At 70.1% G+C, this 19,670-nt stretch overlaps 1 protein-coding gene across 1 annotated transcript; it reads left to right on the forward strand.

Moving 5' to 3' along the window:
• The first annotated feature begins 189 nt into the window (after positions 1-189).
• Positions 190-17,991, forward strand: OPLAH (5-oxoprolinase, ATP-hydrolysing). Its single transcript, XM_050331108.1, is given in 32 exon segments — positions 190-401; positions 1,557-1,748; positions 3,615-3,729; positions 3,936-4,059; positions 4,497-4,692; positions 5,567-5,732; positions 6,234-6,372; positions 6,709-6,776; positions 6,845-7,224; positions 7,314-7,426; positions 8,580-8,750; positions 9,046-9,183; positions 9,917-9,999; positions 10,002-10,051; positions 10,329-10,441; positions 10,952-11,103; positions 11,798-11,958; positions 12,412-12,436; positions 12,439-12,512; positions 12,706-12,719; positions 12,721-12,878; positions 13,527-13,711; positions 13,991-14,122; positions 14,481-14,615; positions 15,240-15,386; positions 15,884-15,912; positions 15,914-16,004; positions 16,006-16,037; positions 16,229-16,399; positions 17,020-17,112; position 17,256; positions 17,581-17,991. Coding segments are annotated over 32 exon segments (4,005 nt in total). The 5' UTR covers positions 190-230; the 3' UTR covers positions 17,767-17,991.
• The last annotated feature ends 1,679 nt before the right edge of the window (positions 17,992-19,670 follow it).

The raw sequence follows: 19,670 nt of genomic DNA on the forward strand, positions 1-19,670 counted from the left end.
AGCAGAGACCACGCCTCCATCCATGCCACGCCCCCTTCACATGCCCCGCCCATCCCCAGGCCCCGCCCCCTGTGCCGGTGGCGGCGGCCCCGGTCGGGACCGGAGCGGCCGCAGCGCCCCCTGGCGGCCGGGACGGCCCGGAGCGGCCCGGGGCGGGCACGGCCGCCCCTCCGCCCCCCCGCCCCTCGGGATCGCCACCGGCACCCACCGGGCCGCTCCGACCCCGCGCCATGGCGGCCCCGGCCCCCGGCGGGTTCCAGTTCGCCATCGACCGCGGCGGGACCTTCACGGACGTGTTCGCCCGCTGCCCCGGCGGCCGCGTCCGCGTCCTCAAGCTGCTCTCCGAGGACCCCGCGTACCGGGACGCGCCCACCGAGGGCATCCGCCGCGTCCTGCAGGAGGTGCGACCCCCGGACACCCCGCGGGAACTCGCCAGGACCCCCGGGCACCCCGCGGGAACTCACCGGGACCCCCGGGCACCCCTCGGGAACCTGCGGGGACCACGGGGAATCCCGGGACACCCCGCGGGAGCCCTGGGGACACCCCACGGCAACCCCGAGCCCCCACCACGGGAACCCTCTGGGAACTCACCCGGGCTTCCCGGGACCCCATGGGAACCCGCCGGGACCACTGGGACCCCCGGGAACCCCGGGACGCACCCCGACAACCTCCCGGGACCACCGGGGCACCCAAGACCCCCGCCACGGGAACCCTGCGACCCCCCACGGGAATCCTCGGGTCACCCCTGGGAGGACCCACCGGGATCTCTGGGAGCCCCGGGACACCCGGGTCACCCCCACGGGAACCTGCGGGACCCCCGGAACACCCCCCCCGAGTGCCCCTCCAGGGAAGCCCCCAGGACACTCCCCAGACCCCCGGGAACCTCCCGGTTCCTCCCATAAAGCCCCTCCCCAGGGACTCCTGTGGGAAAGCCCCCGGGAACCCCCCCAGACCCCCTGAGATGACCTCCCCAGGACCCTCCTGGGACCCCCCGGGACCCCTTCAGCACCTCCTGAATCCCCCCAGGACTCCCGATCTCCTCCTGTGGCCCCTCCCCACTGGGACCCCCTGGGACCCCCTCCAGACCCACCCTGGGACCCCTCCAGATCCCCCCACCAAGACCCTTCCCCCACCAAATCTCCTCCTGGGACCCCCTACCCCATTGGTCCTTTTGGGACCCTCTGGGACACCCTGGGGTCCCCCCAAGGCCCTTCCTACCCTCCCCCCGGGATCCCCTCCTGGGACCCCCTTGAGTCCCCCTGGGCCCCTCCGACCCCTCTGGCCCCCCCTACTCTGGGGGTCCCTCAGTGGGGCTGGGGTCCTGCAGGGGGGCTGGGGGTCCTGCAGTGGGGCTGGGGTCCCACAGGTGAATTTTGGGGCCCCCCAGGAGCTGGGGGTGCCTCTGCCCCGGGAGCAGCCCCTGGATGGACCTGGGATCCAGTGGATCCTCATGGGCACCCCGGGGATGGGCCTGGGGGTCCCTGATGGGCCTGGGGTCCCCCTGTGGGGCTGGGGGTCCCACAGTCGGTCAGGGGTCCCATAGGTGAATCCCCCAGGAGCTGGGGGTGCCCCTGCCCCGGGACCAGCCCCTGGATGGATCGGGGATCCAGTGGATCCGCATGGGCACCACGGTGGCCACCAACGCGCTGCTGCAGCGCCGGGGCGAGCGCGTGGCCCTGGCCGTGACCCGCGGCTTCCGCCACCTGCTGCACATCGGGACACAGGCACGGCCCCGCATCTTCGACCTGGTGAGACCCCTGCCCTCACCTGTGCCCCCACCTGTGCCCCCATGTGTACCCCACCCACCCTCACCCACCTGTACCCCCACCTACACCCTGCTTTACCATGACCTGGTGAGACACCTGGCACACCTGTACCCCCACCTGTACCCCCACCTGTACCCCCACCCACCCCTACACCCACCTGTACCCCCACCCCTACACCCACCTGCTGCACATCGGGACACAGGCACGGCCCCGCATCTTCAACCTGGTGAGACCCCTGCCCTCACCTGTACCCCCACCTGTACCCCCACCTGTACCCTCACCCACCCCTACACCCACCCTACACCCACCTGTACCCCCACCCCTGCACCCACCCTTACACCCACCTGCTGCACATGGGGACACAGGCACGCCCACATCTTCGACCTCTGAGCACCTGGCACAGCTGGCACCCACCTGTACCCTCACCTGTACCCCCACCTGTACCCCCACCTACCTGTACCCCTCACCCACCTGTACCCCCACCCACCCCTACACCCACCTGCTGCACATGGGGACACAGGCACAGCCCCGCATCTTCACCAGCTGAGACACAGCTGTACCTGACACACCTGGCACCCACCTGTACCTGCCCCTCTATGCACCTTTACACACCTGCACTCTCACCTGGGCACACACCTGCCCCCAAACCCTCCCTCACATTGGTCCCCAAGCCTGGCCCCACACCTTCGACCTGATGAGACACACCTGGGCACACCTGGCACACCTGGGCACACCTGGACCTGGACCTGCCCCTGCACTGGCACTGCCAGGACCTGGGGTGCCACATCCCCCTGCCCCACGCCCTGTGGGGTCGGGGTCCCCGTGTCCCACAGGGCTCAGGGTGCCACGTCCCCTCTGTCCCATGCCCAGTGCCCCAGGCGGTGACCCACGGCTGCCTGGCACGGGGCTGGCACGTCCCGCGACCGGCACGTCCCGTGACCGGCACCGTGTCCTCATGTGCCCTGCTGTGGGTCACAGTGTCCCCGTGTGCCCCACACTGTCCTGCTGTGGGTCACGGTGTCCCCGTGTGCCCCACAGTGTCCTGCTGTGGGTCACAGTGTCCTGCTGTGGGTCACGGTGTCCCCATGTGCCCCACTCTCCCCCCTCGGGCTGGCACTGTGTCCCCGTGTGCCCCATCCCCTGGGCCTGGGGTCACCGTGTCCCCCCTGTGTGGGGCTGTGTCTGGGCCCGGCGCGGTTGTCCTTGGCGGTGTCCCCTGTCCCCTGTCCGGTGTCCCCTGTCCCGTGTCCTCTGTCCCGTGAGCGCCGCCGGGCCCGGGGCCAGTCCCGGCGAGGGGCCAGCGCTGCCCGGCCAGGAGCCAGCGGGGGAGGGGGGACAGGAGAGGGAGGGACGTGTGACAGTGCCACCCCGGGGTCAACCAGTCCTGTCCCAGCGCTGTCTCTGTCCTGGTGCTGCCCCGCTGCCACCTCTGTGCCACCCCAGTACCTGTCCCAGTACCTGTCTGGTGACATCCCCGTGCTGTCCCAGTGCCGCCTCAGTGCAGTCCTGTCCTGGTGCCATTCCAGTCCTGTCCCTGTTCCGTCCTGGTGCCATCCTCGTTGCACCCCTGTGCCGTCCCCACCCCACCCCGATGCCATCCCAGTCCTGTCTTTGTGGCATTCTGGTGCCACCTCAGTGCCGCCCTGGTCCCATCCCAATGCCACCCTCGTGCCATCTCGGTCCTGTCCCAGTACCGTCCTGGTGCCACCCTTGTCCTGTTCCAGTGCTGTTCTGCTGCCGTCCCTGTCCCATCTCGGTCCCACCCCGGTGCTGTCCCTGTCCCATCTCGGTGCCACCCCGGTGCTGTCCCATCCCGGTGCCAGGGCGGTGTCCCCGCTGTCCCCGCAGGAGGTGGCGATGCCCGAGGTCCTGTACGAGGAGGTGATCGAGGTGGACGAGCGGCTCATCCCGGAGCAGCCGGGCTGTCAGCTGCCCGGCAGTGACACCTGGCCCCGGGTGGAAGGTGGGACACTGAGGGGTGGCCCCGGAGCTGTCACCTGCCCGGCAGTGACACCTGGCCCCGGGTGGAAGGTGGGACGGGGGGGGGGTGACAACCATGGGGTTGACAACCCTGTCACTGTCACCCTCCCACTCCTGGAAGGTGGGAGGGGGGGGGTTTGGGTTCTGCGGGGGGGAACACCCTGTGACTGTCCCCCGTGTCCCCCCCAGGCTGCTCTGGGGTGACCCTGCTGGTGCAGCGGCCGCTGGATCTGGGGGGGCTCCGGCGGGAGCTCGAGGGGGTCCTGGCCCGGGGCATCCAGAGCCTGGCAGTGCTCCTGCTGCACTCCTACATGTGAGTGGGGGCTTTGGGGGTCCCGGGGGGTCCTGGGGGGGTCCCACAGCCTGGCAGTGCTCCTGCTGCACTCCTACATGTGAGTGGGGGCTTTGGGGGGTCCCGGGGGAAACTGAGGGGTTTTAGGGGTCCCTGGTGACCCTACAGGTGGCTGGGGCACGAGGAGCAGGTTGAGGCACTGAGGAGGCCCCTGTTTGGGGTATTTGGGGTCCCTGGTGACAGGGGTGTCCCCCAGGTGGCCGGGACACGAGGAGCAGGTGGGGGCGCTGGCCCGGGAGTTGGGGGTCCCTGTTTGGGGGATATTTGGGGTTCCCTGGTGACAGGGGTGTCCCCCAGGTGGCCGGGGCACGAGGAGCAGGTGGGGGCGCTGGCCCGGGAGTTGGGGGTCCCTGTTTGGGGGGATTTGGGGGGTCCCTGGTGACAGGGGTGTCCCCCAGGTGGCCGGGACACGAGGAGCAGGTGGGGGCGCTGGCCCGGGAGTTGGGATTCCGGCAGGTCTCGCTGTCCTCGGCGGTGGCCGGGATGGCCCGGGCGGTGCCCCGGGGCTTCACCGCCTGTGCCGATGCGTACCTGACCCCCGGCATCCGGCGCTACCTGCGCGGCTTCTGCCACGGCTTCGCCGACCAGCTGCGCGTGAGTGGGACAGGGCACTCCCTCCGGGGGCACCCATCCCCCTGGGACCCCCACCATGGGCACCCATCCCCCTGGGACCCCCTCTATGGGCACCCATCCCTCTGGGACCCCCCCATGGGCACCCATCCCCCTGGGACCCCCCCATGGGCACCCATCCCCCTGGGACCCCCTGTATGGGCACCCAATCCCCCTGGGACCCCCTCTATGGGCACCCATCCCTCTGGGACCCCCCCATGGGCACCCGTTCCCCTGGGACCCCCTCTATGGGCACCCATCCCCCTGGGACCCCCCCAGCCTGCTGGTACCCCCACTGGGATGCCCACCTTACTGAGACCACCCCTATGAGCACCCACACCCCTTAGAAGCCCCCCAGCCTGCTGGGACGCCCCCTATGAGCACCCATCCCACTGGGACCCCCAATCCTGCTGGGACCTCCCTGGGGACACCCATCCCACTGAGGCCCCCCCCATGGACCCTCATCACACTGGAACCCACGCCCCCCGTGGGCACACATCCCCCCCAGGACCCCCCAGGGGCCCTCATCACGCTGGGACCCACGCCCCCCGTGGGCACACATCCCACCAGGACCCCCTCATGGGTTCCCACCCCACTGGGACCCCCTGGGGGAACCCGTCCTACTGGGACCCCCCCCAGGCCTCAGCACACCCTGCAGGGGGTGTGCCTTCTGGTCATGTTGGGGGGCTCACCCCCAGGGACCCCCCTGAGCCCCCAAAGGACCCCTGAGACTTCCCTATTCCTGCTGTTCATTGGGGGGGCTCGCCCCGGGACCCTCACCCTGGGACTCCTGACCCCCTCGATCCCGCAGGGGGTGCGGGTGCCACCCCAGGCCCCCCTGACCCCCTGGATCCCGCAGGGGGTGCGGGTGCTGTTCATGCGCTCGGACGGGGGGCTCACCCCCATGGGCAGCTTTGGGGGGGCCCGGGCCATCCTGTCGGGGCCCGCGGCGGGCGTGGTGGGCTACGCCAGGACCACCTACAACAGCCAGGACGGGACCCCCGTCATCGGCTTCGACATGGGAGGTGAGGGGGCAATGGGGCAGGGGCTCATGGGGATGGGAGGCTGCCCAGGGTCAGGGGGCTGCCCGGGGTGGGGGTCCCACTGGGATTGGGGCTCTGTGGGGGTCAGGGGTTCCACTGGGATTGGGGGTCCCACCAGGGATGGGAGTCCAGCCAAGGCCAGGGGCTGCCCGGGGTGGGGTCCCACTGGGGTTGGGGGTCTGCTGGGCTTGAGGTCTGGTTGTTTTGGGGTCCCACTGGGTTTGGGGTGCAGCTGAGTTGAAGTCTGGTGATTTGGGGGCCTGTTGGGTTTGGAGTCTGTCGGTTTTGGGATCCCACTGGATATGGGGGTCTGGCTGGATCTGGGGGTTCACTGGGTTTGAGGTTCAGCAGTTTTGGGGTCCCACTGGGTATGGATGGGGGTCTGGCCGGATCTGGGGGTTCACTGGGTTTGGGGTTCAGCAGTTTTGGGGTCCCACTGGGTTTGGGGTCGGTCAGTTTTGGGGTCCGTGGCGCTGCCCCCAGGCACATCGACCGACGTGAGCCGCTATGCGGGGGAGCTGGAGCACGTGTTCGAGGCCACCACAGCGGGGGTCCCCATCCAGGCCCCCCAGCTCGACATCAACACCGTGGCGGCCGGAGGGGGCTCCCGGCTCTTCTTCAGGTGGGGACGGGGGGACACTCCACGTGTTGGGGGGCCCAGTGGGATTGGGGGCCAGGTACTGGGGGCCCGGGGAACTGCGGATCTTGGGGAGGGTTAGGGTTGAAGGGGTCCGGGTACTGGGAAGGTCCAGGGAGCGGGGGCTCTGGGCACCAGGGGGTCCTGGGGAGACAGAGGGGCTCTGGGCACTGGGGGTGTCCCAGGGGGACGTGGGGGCTCCGGGAGGATCCTGTGGGATGGGGGTCTCCGGGCACCGGGGTGTGCGGGGGAAGGAGGGCTCCAGGCTCTGGGGAGTGTCCCGGTCCCGGGCGGACCCCTCTGTCCCCCCACGCCCCCCAGGTCCGGTCTGTACGTGGTCGGCCCCGAGTCCGCGGGAGCCCACCCGGGCCCCGCCTGCTACCGCAAGGGTGAGTGCCCCCCGCGCCCCCGCGGCCGCCGCGCCCCCGCGGCCCCCTGACACCCCGCTGGGACACAGGGGGTCCCCTGACCGTCACGGACGCCAACCTGGTGCTGGGCCGGCTGCTCCCCGAGTACTTCCCGCGGATCTTCGGGCCGGGCGAGGACCAGCCCCTGTGCCGGGACACGGCCGTGGCGGCTTTCGGGGACCTGGCGGACACCATCGCGGCCTTCCAGCGCGGCACTGGGAGCACTGGGAGCACTGGGGACGCTGCCACCGCCTCCGACACCAGCGCTGGCTGCGGCGGCCGCGGCTCCAGCGGCGGCGGCACCGGCTGTGGTGCTGGCGCTGGTGACACCGGCGTCCCCGGTGTCGCCCTCTCGGTGGAGGAGGTGGCCCTGGGCTTCATCCGGGTGGCCAACGAGGCCATGTGCCGGCCCATCCGCGCCCTCACGCAGGTGGGTGCCCTCCCGGGAGGGGTGGGGGTTTGGGGGTGCTGTGGGTGACAGGGGTGTCACCGCGGTGTCCCCTCCCCTCCCCGTGCCAGGCGCGGGGACACGACGCGGCCCAGCACGTGCTGGCGTGTTTCGGGGGGGCCGGGGGGCAACACGCGTGTGCCATCGCCCGCACCCTCGGCATGCGCAGGGTCTTCATCCACAAGTAGGTGCCGGGGGCGCGGGGACCCCCTGGAGAGTTTGGGGCTGGGGGCGGGGGGTGTTTAAGGGACCTCTGGGGGCGGGGCTTGTGGGGACCTCCCCTCCAGGGGTGGGGCTGGGGGGCCGAGGGGAGCCCTTCTGGGGGTCGGGGAACCCTCCCTGGGGGGAAGGGGGTCGTGGGGACCCCCCATCTCCGGGGGGTTCCGTCGGGGCTCAAAGGGAAAGCCCTCTCTCGGGGAGGGGGTTGTGGGGACCCTCCTGTGGGGTGGGGGCTGTGGCGACCACGCCCTTTGGGGAGTGGGGCTGGGGAGGGGCTCTCGAGGGACCTCCGCTCTTGGGTGTGGGATGGAGGGACCCCTTTCGGGGCTGGGCCTGGGGGGGGGCTCCATGGGGCCCCTCCCCTGGGGGTGAGGCCGGGTTCGGGGGGCCCCATTGGCTTTGGGCAGTCCTGGGGGTCGCCGGGCATGCGGCAGGGGTGTCACTGGGGCTGTCACTGGCCGGGTGACAAGAGTGTCCCCGCAGCGTCCCCGAGGGTGTGATGGGGTGTCCCCGGATGTCCCTGCGGTGTCCCCCATGTCCCCAGGCACAGCGGGGTGTCCCCACGGTGTCCCCCCCATGTCCCCAGGCACAGCGAGGTGTCCGGGGCTGTCCCCACGGTGTCCCCGCGATGTCCCCGCGGTGTCCCCAGGCACAGCGGGGTGTCTGGGAGTGTCCCCGCGGTGTCCCCGCGGTGTCCCCAGGCATAGCAGGGTGCCCGGGGGTGTCCCCACGGTGTCCCCGCGGTATCCCCGCGGTGTCCCCAGGCACAGCGGGGTGTCCCCACGGTGTCCCCGCGGTGTCCCCAGGCACAGCGGGGTGTCTGGGGGTGTCCCCACGGTGTCCCCGCGGTGTCCCCAGGCACAACTGGGTGCCCGGGGGTGTCCCCACGGTGTCCCCGCGGTATCCCCGCGGTGTCCCCAGGCACAACGGGGTGTCTGGGAGTGTCCCCGCGATGTCCCCGCGGTGTCCCCAGGCACAGCGGGGTGTCCAGGCATGTCCCCACGGTGTCCCCGCGGTGTCCCCAGGCACAGCGGGGTGTCCGGGGGTGTCCCCGCGGTGTCTCCAGGCACAGCGGGGTGTCTGGGGGTGTCCCCACGGTGTCCCCGCGGTGTCCCCAGGCACAGCGGGCTGCTGTCGGCGCTGGGGCTGGCACTGGCGGACGTGGTGCAGGAGGAGCAGGAGCCCTGTGCCCTCCCGTACGGGCCCGACGCCTTCCCCCGGCTGGACGGGCGCCTGCGGGAGCTGGAGCGGCGCTGCCGGGACGCGCTGCGGGAGCAGGGGTTCACCGAGTGAGTGCGGGGACAGCGCGACACGGGGACACCACGGAGGGCGGCCCGGGGATGAGGGGACGCGGCGGCGGTGACGGTGACACCGGCGCTGGGGACCCGGGAGCTGCGGGCGGGCGGTGGCGGTGACACCGGGGACGGGGGACAGAGGACGGAGGGCTGCGGTGACGGTGACGCCGTCGCTGGAGGGTTTGGGACACGCGATGGCGGCGCTGGTGACACTGGGAATGGGGGCGCGGGGACGGGGCGATGCGGCGGGGACAGAGCGGGGGGTGACGCGGTGCCGGTGCCCCCGCAGGGAGCAGATCCAGACCGAGTCCTTCCTTCACCTGCGCTACGAGGGCACTGACTGCGCCCTGATGTGCTCGGCCCGCGGGCACCCGGCACATCCCGGCTCCTGCCGCGCCGGAGACTTCCTGGCCGCCTTCACCGCCCGGTCGGTGCCACCACCCCGGTCCCCGTCCCGGCAGCAGGAACCCCCATCCCGCCGCCACGGTCCCTGTCCCGGTGCCGCAGTGCCAGTCCTGGCACCGGGATCCCCCGTCCCAGCCCCGTGATCCCCATCCCGGGGCCGATTCCCCTCCCCAGCGCTCTGAGTGCTGTCCCGGAGTGTGATCCCCCACCAGGACCCGGCACCACAGTCCCTCATTCCGGTGCCAGAATCCCCCTCCCAGCACCGCAATTCCCATCCTTACACCATGATCCCTGTCCCAGTACCGCAATTCCCATCCTGGCATCGTGATCCCTGTCCCAGCACTGTGATCCCCCACTGTGGAACCACCATCCCCATCCCGGCACCGCTATTCCCGTCACCCCAGCGCCACCATCCCCATCCCGGATGCCTGATCTCTATCCCTGTGCTCCAATCCCTGTCCCAGCACCCCAATCCCTGTCCCAATCCCCAGTCCCCATCCCAGCACCCCAATCCCTGTCCCAGCACCCCAGTCCCCATCCCATCACCCCAATCCCTGTCCCAACACCCCAATCCCTGTCCCAATCCCCAGTCCCCATCCCAGCTCCGCAGTCCTCATCCCAGCACCCCAATCCCTGTCCCAACACCCCAGTCCCCATCCCAACATCCCAATCCCTCTCCCAGCACCCCAATCCCTGCCCCACCCCCAATCCCCCTTGCGCGTGTCCCCTGAGCGCCGCCGGTGCCCCGTGCCCAGGTACCAGCAGGAGTTTGGGTTCACCATCCCGGGCCGGACGGTGCTCGTGGATGATTTGAGGGTTCGCGGCACCGGCAGCACCGGCGGCATCTCCGAGACCCCCTGGCCCCCGCAGGGAGCCCCCGGGTCGAGACGGTGAGGGGAGGCGGGCTGGAGGACACAGAATGTTGGGGGAACAGAGGGACGGGGGTGACCCACAGATGCCCCGTGGGGGTGAGGGTGACTCAGGGAGCACGGGGAGGGTCCTGGGGGTGAACTGGGGTGACCAGAGGGGCTGGGTGTGACCCCAAGGGACAGGAGGGGACCTGAAGTGGGGCTGGGGGTGACTCAGGGGCGGTAGAGGGGTGACCTGGGGGCCAAGGGGTCACCCGTGGGGCCTGGGGGTGACCCGGGGGTGCCACGGTCCCCGCAGGTGACGCGGTGCTACTTCGAGGGGGGGTACCTGGACACCCCCGTGTACCTGCTGGGCGACCTGGGCTGTGACCACACCCTGCCCGGCCCCGCCATCGTCATCGACACCAACAGGTGGGGGGCCTGGGGGGACCCGGGGGGTCCTGAAGGCGGGGGGCTCTGGGGAACAGCGGGACCCCAGAGGGGTGGTGGGACTGGGGAGGACTGGGGGAACCCTGGGGGACGGTGGGACTTCAGGAGGACTCCGAGGAGCTGGTGGGCCACAGGGGAAGGTGGGGACCCCCTGGAGTTGGTGGGGTCCCTGGGAGGCTAGTGAGACCATGAGGGGATGGTGGGCACCCCAAGGAGTCAGTGGGGACCCCAGGGAGCTGTTGAGACCCGGGGGATGGCAGGGACCCCAAGACACTGCTGGAAGCCTTGGGGGGTTGGTGGGGACCCCACAAAGCCAGCAGAGACCTTGGGGAGATCGTGGGGGGAGCCCATGTGGAGGGGGGTTTGGTGGGGAGCCTGGGGGGCTAGTGGGGACCCCAAGGGGCCGAGGGGACCCTGGGGGGCCAGTGGGGACCCTGGGGGGTCTATGTGGACCCCGGGGCCTCCCCAACCCCCCTGTGTGGGGCCCCCCAGCACCATCGTGGTGGAGCCAGGGTGCTCGGCCACCCTGACCCCCCTTGGGGACATCTGCATCGAGGTGGGCTCGGGGACCCCCCGGCCCCTGGACACCCAGCTCGACCCCGTCCAGCTCTCCATCTTCTCCCACCGCTTCATGAGCATCGCAGGTGAGGGGTCTGGGGGAGGTCCGGGGGGTCCTGGGGGTGTCTGTGGGGTGGGGATCCCCTCCTGAGGGTCCCCACGGCCCCCAGCTGAACCCTGTCCAGTTCCCCTCTGAAGGTCTGGGATGGGCAGTCCGGGGAGTTCCCAGGGGCTCCTGGGGGACTCTGGGGGGGGCTCCCTGGGTTGGGGCTCCCCCTCTGAGGGTCCCTGTGGGCAGAGACCCCCTGGCCCCCGACTCAGCCCCCCCAGCTCTCCACTGCAGGTCTGGGATGAGGGTCCTGGTGGGGATCCTGGGGGTCTCCTGGGGGTATCCCAGGGGGTGTCCCAGTTTTGGGGTGTCGCCCTGAGGGCCCCCACAATCACAACCCCCCATCCCCTCAGCCCCCAACTCAACCCCATGCAGGCCCCCACGGCTGTCCCAGCTGGGGGGCCGTGCCCAGACAGGACTGGGGATCTCCTGGTGGGGGGGGAAGGGGGGGCGTTCCTGGGAGTTTCTCAGGGATGTCCCAGTTTTGGGGTGCCCTCCCCGAGGGTCCCCACAGGCAGGGACCCCGTGACTCAAACTCAGCCCCGTTCAGTTCTCCATCGAAGATCCCGGACAGGGGGTCCCGGGGGTGTCCCGGGGGTGTCCCGGGGGTGTTCCAGGGGTCCCCCGGGGGTGTCCTGGGGTGTCCCCCTGAGGGTGCCGTGTCCCCGCAGAGCAGATGGGCCGCATCCTGCAGCGCACGGCCATCTCCACCAACATCAAGGAGCGCCTCGACTTCTCCTGCGCCCTCTTCGGGCCCGACGGGGGGCTCGTGTCCAACGCCCCCCACATCCCCGTGCACCTGGGGGCCATGCAGGAGGCCGTGCAGTTCCAGGTGGGGCGCCCGGGGGGGACTCTGGGGGGATTTAGGGGGGGTCCTGGGGGCAGGTAAGGCCCCCTGACCCTGCTGATTCCCCCCCAGCCTGGAACTGGGCTGTGGGAGGGGGGTTTGGGGGTCCTGGAGGGGGTTTGGGGAGGGTTAGACCCTGCTGAGCCCCCCCCCAATATGGAACTGGGGCTGGGGGATTTGGGGGTCCAGAGGTGGGCGGGGCCATGCGGGAGGGGAGCATTTCCAGGTGGGGGGGATCCTGGAGGGTGTTGGGGTTGTAGATCCTACTGAGTCTCCCCCGATCAGGATGCTGAGCCCGGAGCTGTGGGAGGGGTCTTTGGAGGTCCTGGGAGGGGGTTGGGGGGCAGGAGGCAGCGCAATTCTGGGTGGGGGTCCTGGGGAGTTTGGGGGGTCCCGGGGCGTTCTGCTGAGCCCCCTCACGTGTGCCCCCCTCCCCAGATCCGTAACCTGGGCTCGGAGCTGAAGGAGGGGACGTGATCCTGAGCAACCACCCGCGGGCCGGGGGCAGCCACCTGCCCGACCTGACCGTCATCACCCCCGTGAGTGGGGGCGTGGGACCCCCGCCCCGGGGCACCGCGGGGTGGGAGGGGGCTGTCCTGGGCACCGCGGGGTGCAGGGACCCCCTCCTATCACACCGCGGGGTGCGGGACCCCTCCCAACACACTCCAGGGGGCGGGACCCCCTTCCCGGCACATCCCGGGGTCCGCCCCAGCTGACCCCCGTGGCCCCCAGGTGTTCTGGCCGGGGTCCCCGGCCCGTGTTCTTCGTGGCCAGCCGCGGGCACCACGCGGACGTGGGGGGCTGCACCCCCGGCTCGATGCCCCCCCACTCCCGCTCCCTGCGCGAGGAGGGCGCCGTCTTCGTGTCCTTCAAACTCGTCACCGGCGGAGAGTTCCAGGAGCAGGGTGGGCACGGGGGGAGTTCCAGGAGCAGGGTGGGCATGAGGGGCACGGGGGTACGGGAGGACGGGGACAGTTCCAGGAGCAGGGTGGGCACAGGGGGCAGGGGGACACGGGGGGACAGAGGGAGTTCCAGGAGCAGGGTGGGCACAGGGGGCAGGGAGGTACGGGGAGGACGGGGGAGTTCCAGGAGCAGGGTGGGCATGAGGGGCACGGGTGGAGTTCCAGGAGCAGGGTGGGCACGGGGGCACGGGGGTACGGGGAGTTCCAGGAGCAGGTTGGGCATGGGGGGACGGGGGTACGGGGAGGACAGGGGAGTTGCAGGAGCAGGGTGGGCACGGAGGGCACGGGGCACACGGCGGGACGGGGGAGTTCCAGGAGCAGGGTGGGCATGGGAGGGACAGGGTGGGACACGGGGAGTTCCAGGAGCAGGGTGGGCACAGGGGGCGGGGGGTACGGGGAGAACGGGGAGTTCCAGGAGCAGGGTGGGCACGGAGGAGATGTAGGGGGACACGGGGAGTTCCAGGAGCAGAGTGGGCGTGGGGGGACAGGGTGGGGCATGGGGGGACAGGGTGGGACACGGGGACCTGGCGTGTCAGCCACGCTCTCAGGGTCGTCTCAGGGTGTCCCCCCCCTCACCATTATTCCCCCCAGCGGTGACCGAGGCCCTGCTGGCCCCCGGGGAGGTCCCGGGCTGTTCGGGAACACGGAACCTGCGGGACAACCTGGCGGACCTGCGGGCACAGGTGGCGGCCAACCAGAAAGGGATCGGGCTGGTCCGGGAGCTCATCGGGCACCACGGGCTGGGAGCCGTGCAGGCCTACATGGGATACGTGCAGGTGAGACCCCCGGGACCCTCCCCCGGGACCCCCTGTGCCCCCCAGGACCCCCTGGGCTCCCCGGGAACTGCCTGGGCTGGGCACCGTGCAGGCCTACATGGGATACGTGCAGGTGAGACCCCTGTGCCCCCTGTGCCCCCGTGCCCCTGTGCCCCCCGTGCCCCTGTGCCCCGCTGTGCCCCCTGTGCCCCCGTGCCCCTGTGGCCCCATTGCCCCTCGTGCTCCTGTGCCCCCGTGCCCCCTGTGCCCCCTGTGTCCCCCGTGCCCCTGTGCCCCCAGGCCAACGCCGAGGTGGCCGTTCGGGACATGCTGCGGGCGGTGGCCTCGCGCTGGGGGACGACGCTCTCGGCCGAGGACACGATGGACGACGGGACCCCCATCCGGCTGCGGGTGCAGCTGGACCCCCACGAGGTCAGGGGGGACACACGGGGGCAGCCCCGAGGTCTGGGGGGAGGTGGGGACACCTCGGGGATTGGTGGGACACGGGGACACCCCCGGGGTTGAGGGGGAGGGCACGGGGACACCCCTAGAGTTGGGGGATCCCCACGAGGTGAGAGGGACCCCCAGCCTGGCCAGGCAAAGTTTGGGGGGGTACTCGGGGCCACACCTGGGGGTTGGGGGAATATGTGGGATCCCCCCCGGGGTTTTGGGGGTCCCCACATTCCCTTGTCCCCCCAGCAGGGCAGCTCTGGGGGGATGTGGGGTTGCTCTGGGGTTTTGGGGTCACCCCCGGGTTGTGGGGGTCCCCACGTTCTCCTGTTTCCCCCAGGGCAGCGCCGTGTTCGATTTCGGGGGGACGGGCCCCGAGGTTTTGGGGAACTGTAACGCCCCCCGGGCCATCACCCTGTCGGCCCTGATCTACTGCCTGCGCTGCCTCGTGGGGCACGACATCCCCCTCAACCAGGTGGGACCCCCCCTGACATCCCCCTCAACCAGGTGGGACCCCCGACCCCCCAGACATCCCCTCATGACATCCCCCTCAAACCAGGTGGGAACCCCCTGACATCCCCTCAACCAGGTGAGGACCCCTGAATCCCCCGACATCCCCTCCTTGACATCCCCCTCAACCAGGTGGGAACCCCTGACATCCCCTCAACCAAGTGGGACCCCTGAACCCCCTGACATCCCCTCAGCCAGGTGGGAACCCCGACCCCCATGACATCCCCTCAACCAGGTGGGACCCCTGGACCCCGACATTCCTCAACCAGGTGGACCCCGACCCACTCCCATGACATCCCCCAAACCAGGTGGGATCCTGGACCCTCCCGTCACCCTCGAGCCCCCGGCGTCCCCCGACAGGGACCCCCTGGCACCCTCCTGGGTACAGGACCCCCACGGCACCCCTGAACGGTGACACCCCTCGTGGCACCCCGGAGCTGTGGGACCTCCCGTGGCACCCCTGGGCAGAGAAACCCTGCCCGGCCCCCGGGACCCCCCACTGCACCCCGGCCTGGGACCCCCCACCCGCCAGGATGGTGCCGGGAGCTCGGGTGGGCTCGGGGTCCCAGCCGGCACTGCCGCCCCGCAGGGCTGCCTGGCCCCGGTGCGGGTGCTGATTCCGGGGGCTCCATCCTGGACCCCTCCCCGAGGCCGCCGTGGTGGGGGCAACGTGCTGACGTCACAGCGGGTGGTCGACGTGGTGCTGAGGGCGTTCGGGGTCTGCGCGGCCTCGCAGGTGTGGGGGGCTGGGAAGGGGTCCCGGGGTCCTGGGCTGCTGGGGCCGGGGGCGCGGGGCTCGGGGTCCCCGGCTCAGGAAGGGGTCCTGGGGTCCTGGGCTGCTGGGGACGGGGGGCGCGGGGGCTCAGGGGGTCCCGCGGCTCCAGAGTTTAGGAGCTCGAGGAGGGAGGAAGGATGGGGGTCTCGGGGTCCCCCCTGACCCCCCCACGCCCCCAGGGCTGCACGAACAGGTCGTTGGGAGTTTGGGGGTCCCGGGGTTTAGGGTCTCGGTGTGCCCGGGTTGGGGGCTCCCCCAACTGGGGGGTCCCGGGGGTTGGGGATCTCGGTGTGCCCACCGTGTTTGGGGGTCCCCCTGCCCTCCCCCGCTCCCCCAAGCGCTGCATCAACAGCGGGGTTGGAGTCTGGGGGTCCCCGCGTTTGGGGGTGGCGGGCTTTGGGGGTCTCGGTGTCCCCCCAGGTTTGGGGGTCCCCCCTGACGCCCCCCCGTGCCCCCAGGGCTGCATGAACAACGTGACGTTCGGCTCGGAGCGGGGGGTACTACGAGACGGTGGCGGGGGCGCCGGGGCCGGGCCCCACTGGGGGTCGCAGCGGGGTCCACACGCACATGACCAACACTCCGCATCACCGACCCCGAGATCCTCGAGCTCCGGTGCGTCCGGGGGCCCGGGAGGGCTGGGGGGTCCTTCCAGGGTGCTGGGGGCCCGCGGGGCTGCTGGGCCGTGGGGGGCTGCGGGGGTCCTGGAGGTTGAGGGGCTGCCGGGAGGGCGCTGCGGGACTGGCGGGGGTCTGCTCGTGGGTCGGGGGTGCCCTGACTGACACCCCCCCCGTGCTCCCCGCCAGGTACCCGGTGGTGCTGCAGCGGTTCGAGCTCCGGGGGGGCTCTGGGGGCTCCGGGCGCTTCCGGGGGGGTGACGGGGTGGTCCGGGAGCTGCTGTTCCGGAGGGCGACGGTGCTGTCGGTGCTGAGCGAGCGCCGCGCCACGCGGCCCTACGGCATGGCCGGTGAGGGGGGGCCCCACAGCCCCCCGGGACCCCCCGGGTAACCCGTAACCCCCCAACAGCCACGCGGCCCCACGGCATGGCCGGTGAGGGGGGGCCCCACAGTCCCCCGGGACCCCCCGGGTAACCCGTAACCCCCTCACAGCCCCCAACAGCCACCCGGCCCTACGGCATGGCCGGTGAGGGGGGGGCCCTACAGCCCCCCGGGACCCCCCGGGTACCCATAACCCTCCCCCCAGCCCCCAAAAGCTACGCAGCCCCACGACATGGACCCACCACCCCCAGGGACCCCCAGAGCCCCCCACTGCCCCCTGGGAACCCCCAGGACATCCATCACTCCCCAGAGCCCCCCCGTGTGGCCCCTGTGGCACAGCAGGTTGGGGTGGGGAGGGTGGAACCCCCAGGGACTTCCTAGAGCAACCCCAGACCCCCCAGCCCTCCAGGGACCCCCAGACACCCTCCCTGGTACCCCCGTTCCTCTGCAGGGACCCCAAGGCACCCAGAGCCCCCACCCTGTACCCTCAGAGCCCCAGGGGACCTGGCACTGCCCGTGATCCTCCAAGCCCCTGACCCCTTGAGCCCCACCGACCCCCTGACTCCCACCGACCCCCTGACCCCCTCTTCCCCCAGGAGGTCTCCCGGGGCCCCGGGGCTGAACCTGCTGCTGCGCCGGACGGCCGAATCCATCAACCTGGGGGGCAAGAGCTCGGTGTCCGTGGAGCCAGGGTGAGACCTCCTAAAACCCCTGAACCCCAACAACCTCCCAGATCCCTGAACCCAAACACAAGCCCCCCCAGATCCCCCAACATAACCCCCAGATCCCCTGAACCCCAACACAACCCCTCTGAGCAACCCCAACCTAAGCTCAGTGTCAAAACACCGGGGCTGAGCCCCAAAACACCCCCTGGCACCCCAAAACACCTCCCCCGGCACCCCCAAACCTGGGGAAGAGCTCGGTGTCCGTGGAGCTGGGAGTGAGCCCCAAACCCCCCAGCACCCCAAAACACCCTCCTCAACCCCCAGCACCCCAACCCCCCAGGCCCCTGGAACTTGCTGTGAGTGGAGCCAGGGTGAGCCCCAAAACCCTCCTGTCCCCTCAAACACCCCCCTGACCACCCCCAATACCCCAAACTTACCCTGACCAGCCCCAATACCCCAAACTCACCCCCTGCTTCCCCTGGGCTCCCCCCACAGGACGTGTTCCGCCTCCTGACCCCCGGCGGGGGCGGCTTCGGCCCCCCCGAGGAGGGGGCTGGGGGGGATCTCCAGGGCCCCCGGGACCCCCAGGACCTCTGGGTCCCCCCGGCCCCCCTGACCCCCCAGACCTTCGCCGAGCGTGGGAGCGTCTTCGAGTACCGGCAGGCGCAGGAGGCCGTGTGAGGGATCCCTGCTGGGGGGCTGCCCCCCAACCCCAGCTCTGCACAGGCCACAGGGCAGCCCCTCCACCGTGGGGCAGCCCCCCTTTAGATACGCACAGTCCACGGGGCAGCCCCCCATAGCGCAGCCCCCCCCAGGTACGCACACCCCGTGGGGCAGCCCCCCAGCCCCGCTCTGCATCCTCCATGGGGCAGCCCCCCCCTTCTAGATACGCACAGTCTATAGGACAGCCCCAGCACCCCCATGGGGAGCCCCCAACCCCTCTAGGTCAGAGCCCCACTCCAGTTATGCCCTCTCCAGGGCAGCCCCCACCCTCCAGGGGCAGCCCCCTCCAGGTACGCACAGGCTGTGGGGCAGCCCCCAGGCCCCGCTATGGGGCAGCCCCCCAGCTAGATAAGCACATGCCAGGGAGCAGCCCCCTACTCCGAACACCCCCAGTCTATGGGGCAGCCCCCCACTCCTAGATATGCACAGTCTATGGGGCAGCCCCCCCCCTCCAGCTATGTCCCATCTATGGGGCAGCCCCCCCAGATCCACACAGTCCACGGGGCAGCCCCCCAACCCCAGCTATGCACAGTCTGTAGGACAACCCCCCCTGGGGCAGCCCCCAGCCCTATTGTGGGGCAGCCCCCCTCAGATAAGCACAGCCCCCTAGCCCCAGCTTGTGCCTCCCCACACTGGGGGCTCAGCCCCTCCATCTGGGGGGGCCCTGCCCACATTTTGGGGTCTCCTCCCTGCCCCCCTTCCAGCTTCCATTAAATCTGCCTGAGCCCTCCCCCCTGGTGTCTGTGTGGTGAGAGGTGGGGGGTGCAGGGACCCCCAGGGACCAGCCCACTGACCCCTCTCGGGCCCAGGGAGCCCCCCTGGCTCTGCCCCACCCACCTGGACCCCCTTCCCACCCTGGTCCCTGCCCTGGCGATGGGGGCCCCCCCTGTGCCATGGGGCAGTGGCAGCACCAACCCCTCCAGTGCACTCCAGGCCTTTATTGTTCTGGGTGGGAAAACTACAGCTGTGCCAGATCGATGCCGGATTTGAGCTGTTTGGTGTTGGATCAATGCTGGATTGACACTGGATCAGTGCTGGATCTGTGCCACACTGATGATGGATCAATGCTGGATTGACACTGGATCAGTGCTGGATCTGTGCCACTCTGATGATGGATCAATGCTGGATCAATACCAGACCAATGGTGGATTGATGTTGGATTGATGCTGAACTGATACTGGGTCAATGCTGGACCAGTGCTGCACTGATACTGGTTTGATGCTGGGATGATACTGGACTGATGCCAGATCAGTGGGGGTGAGTGCTGGATCGATGCTGGATCCGTGTCAGACTGATCCTGGATCAATCGCAGACCCATGGCAGACTGGTACCAGGCTGATGGCGGATCAATACTGGTGTGATACTGGATTGATGCTGGATCAATTCTGGTGTGATGCTGGACTGATACTGAGCCGATACCAGATCGATACCAGATCAATGCTGGACTGATATGGAGCTGATACTGGATCAGTGCTGCATTGATACTGAGCTGATACCGGATCAATGCTGGATTGATACTGAACCGATACCAGATCGATACCGAGTGGATACCGGATCAATGCTGGATTGATACCGAGCGGATACCAGATCAGTGCTGCATTGATACTGAGCTGATACCGGATCAATGCTGGATTGATATCAGCGATACGATCAATGCTGACTGATACGGGATACCAGATCAGTGCTGCATTGATACCGAGCTGATATTGGATCAGTGCTGGATTGATACTGAGCCGATACCGGATCAATGCTGGACTGATACAGAGTGGATACCAAATCAATGCTGGATTGATACCGAGCCGATACCGGATCAATGCCGGCTGTTCCTGAAGGTTCAGGGCTGGAGCTGCTTTGTCCCAGGA

The sequence above is a fragment of the Myiozetetes cayanensis genome, unplaced genomic scaffold, assembly GCF_022539395.1.
Source record: "Myiozetetes cayanensis isolate MyiCay16 unplaced genomic scaffold, myiCay2020 scf48, whole genome shotgun sequence".
NCBI classification, from domain to species: domain Eukaryota; kingdom Metazoa; phylum Chordata; class Aves; order Passeriformes; family Tyrannidae; genus Myiozetetes; species Myiozetetes cayanensis.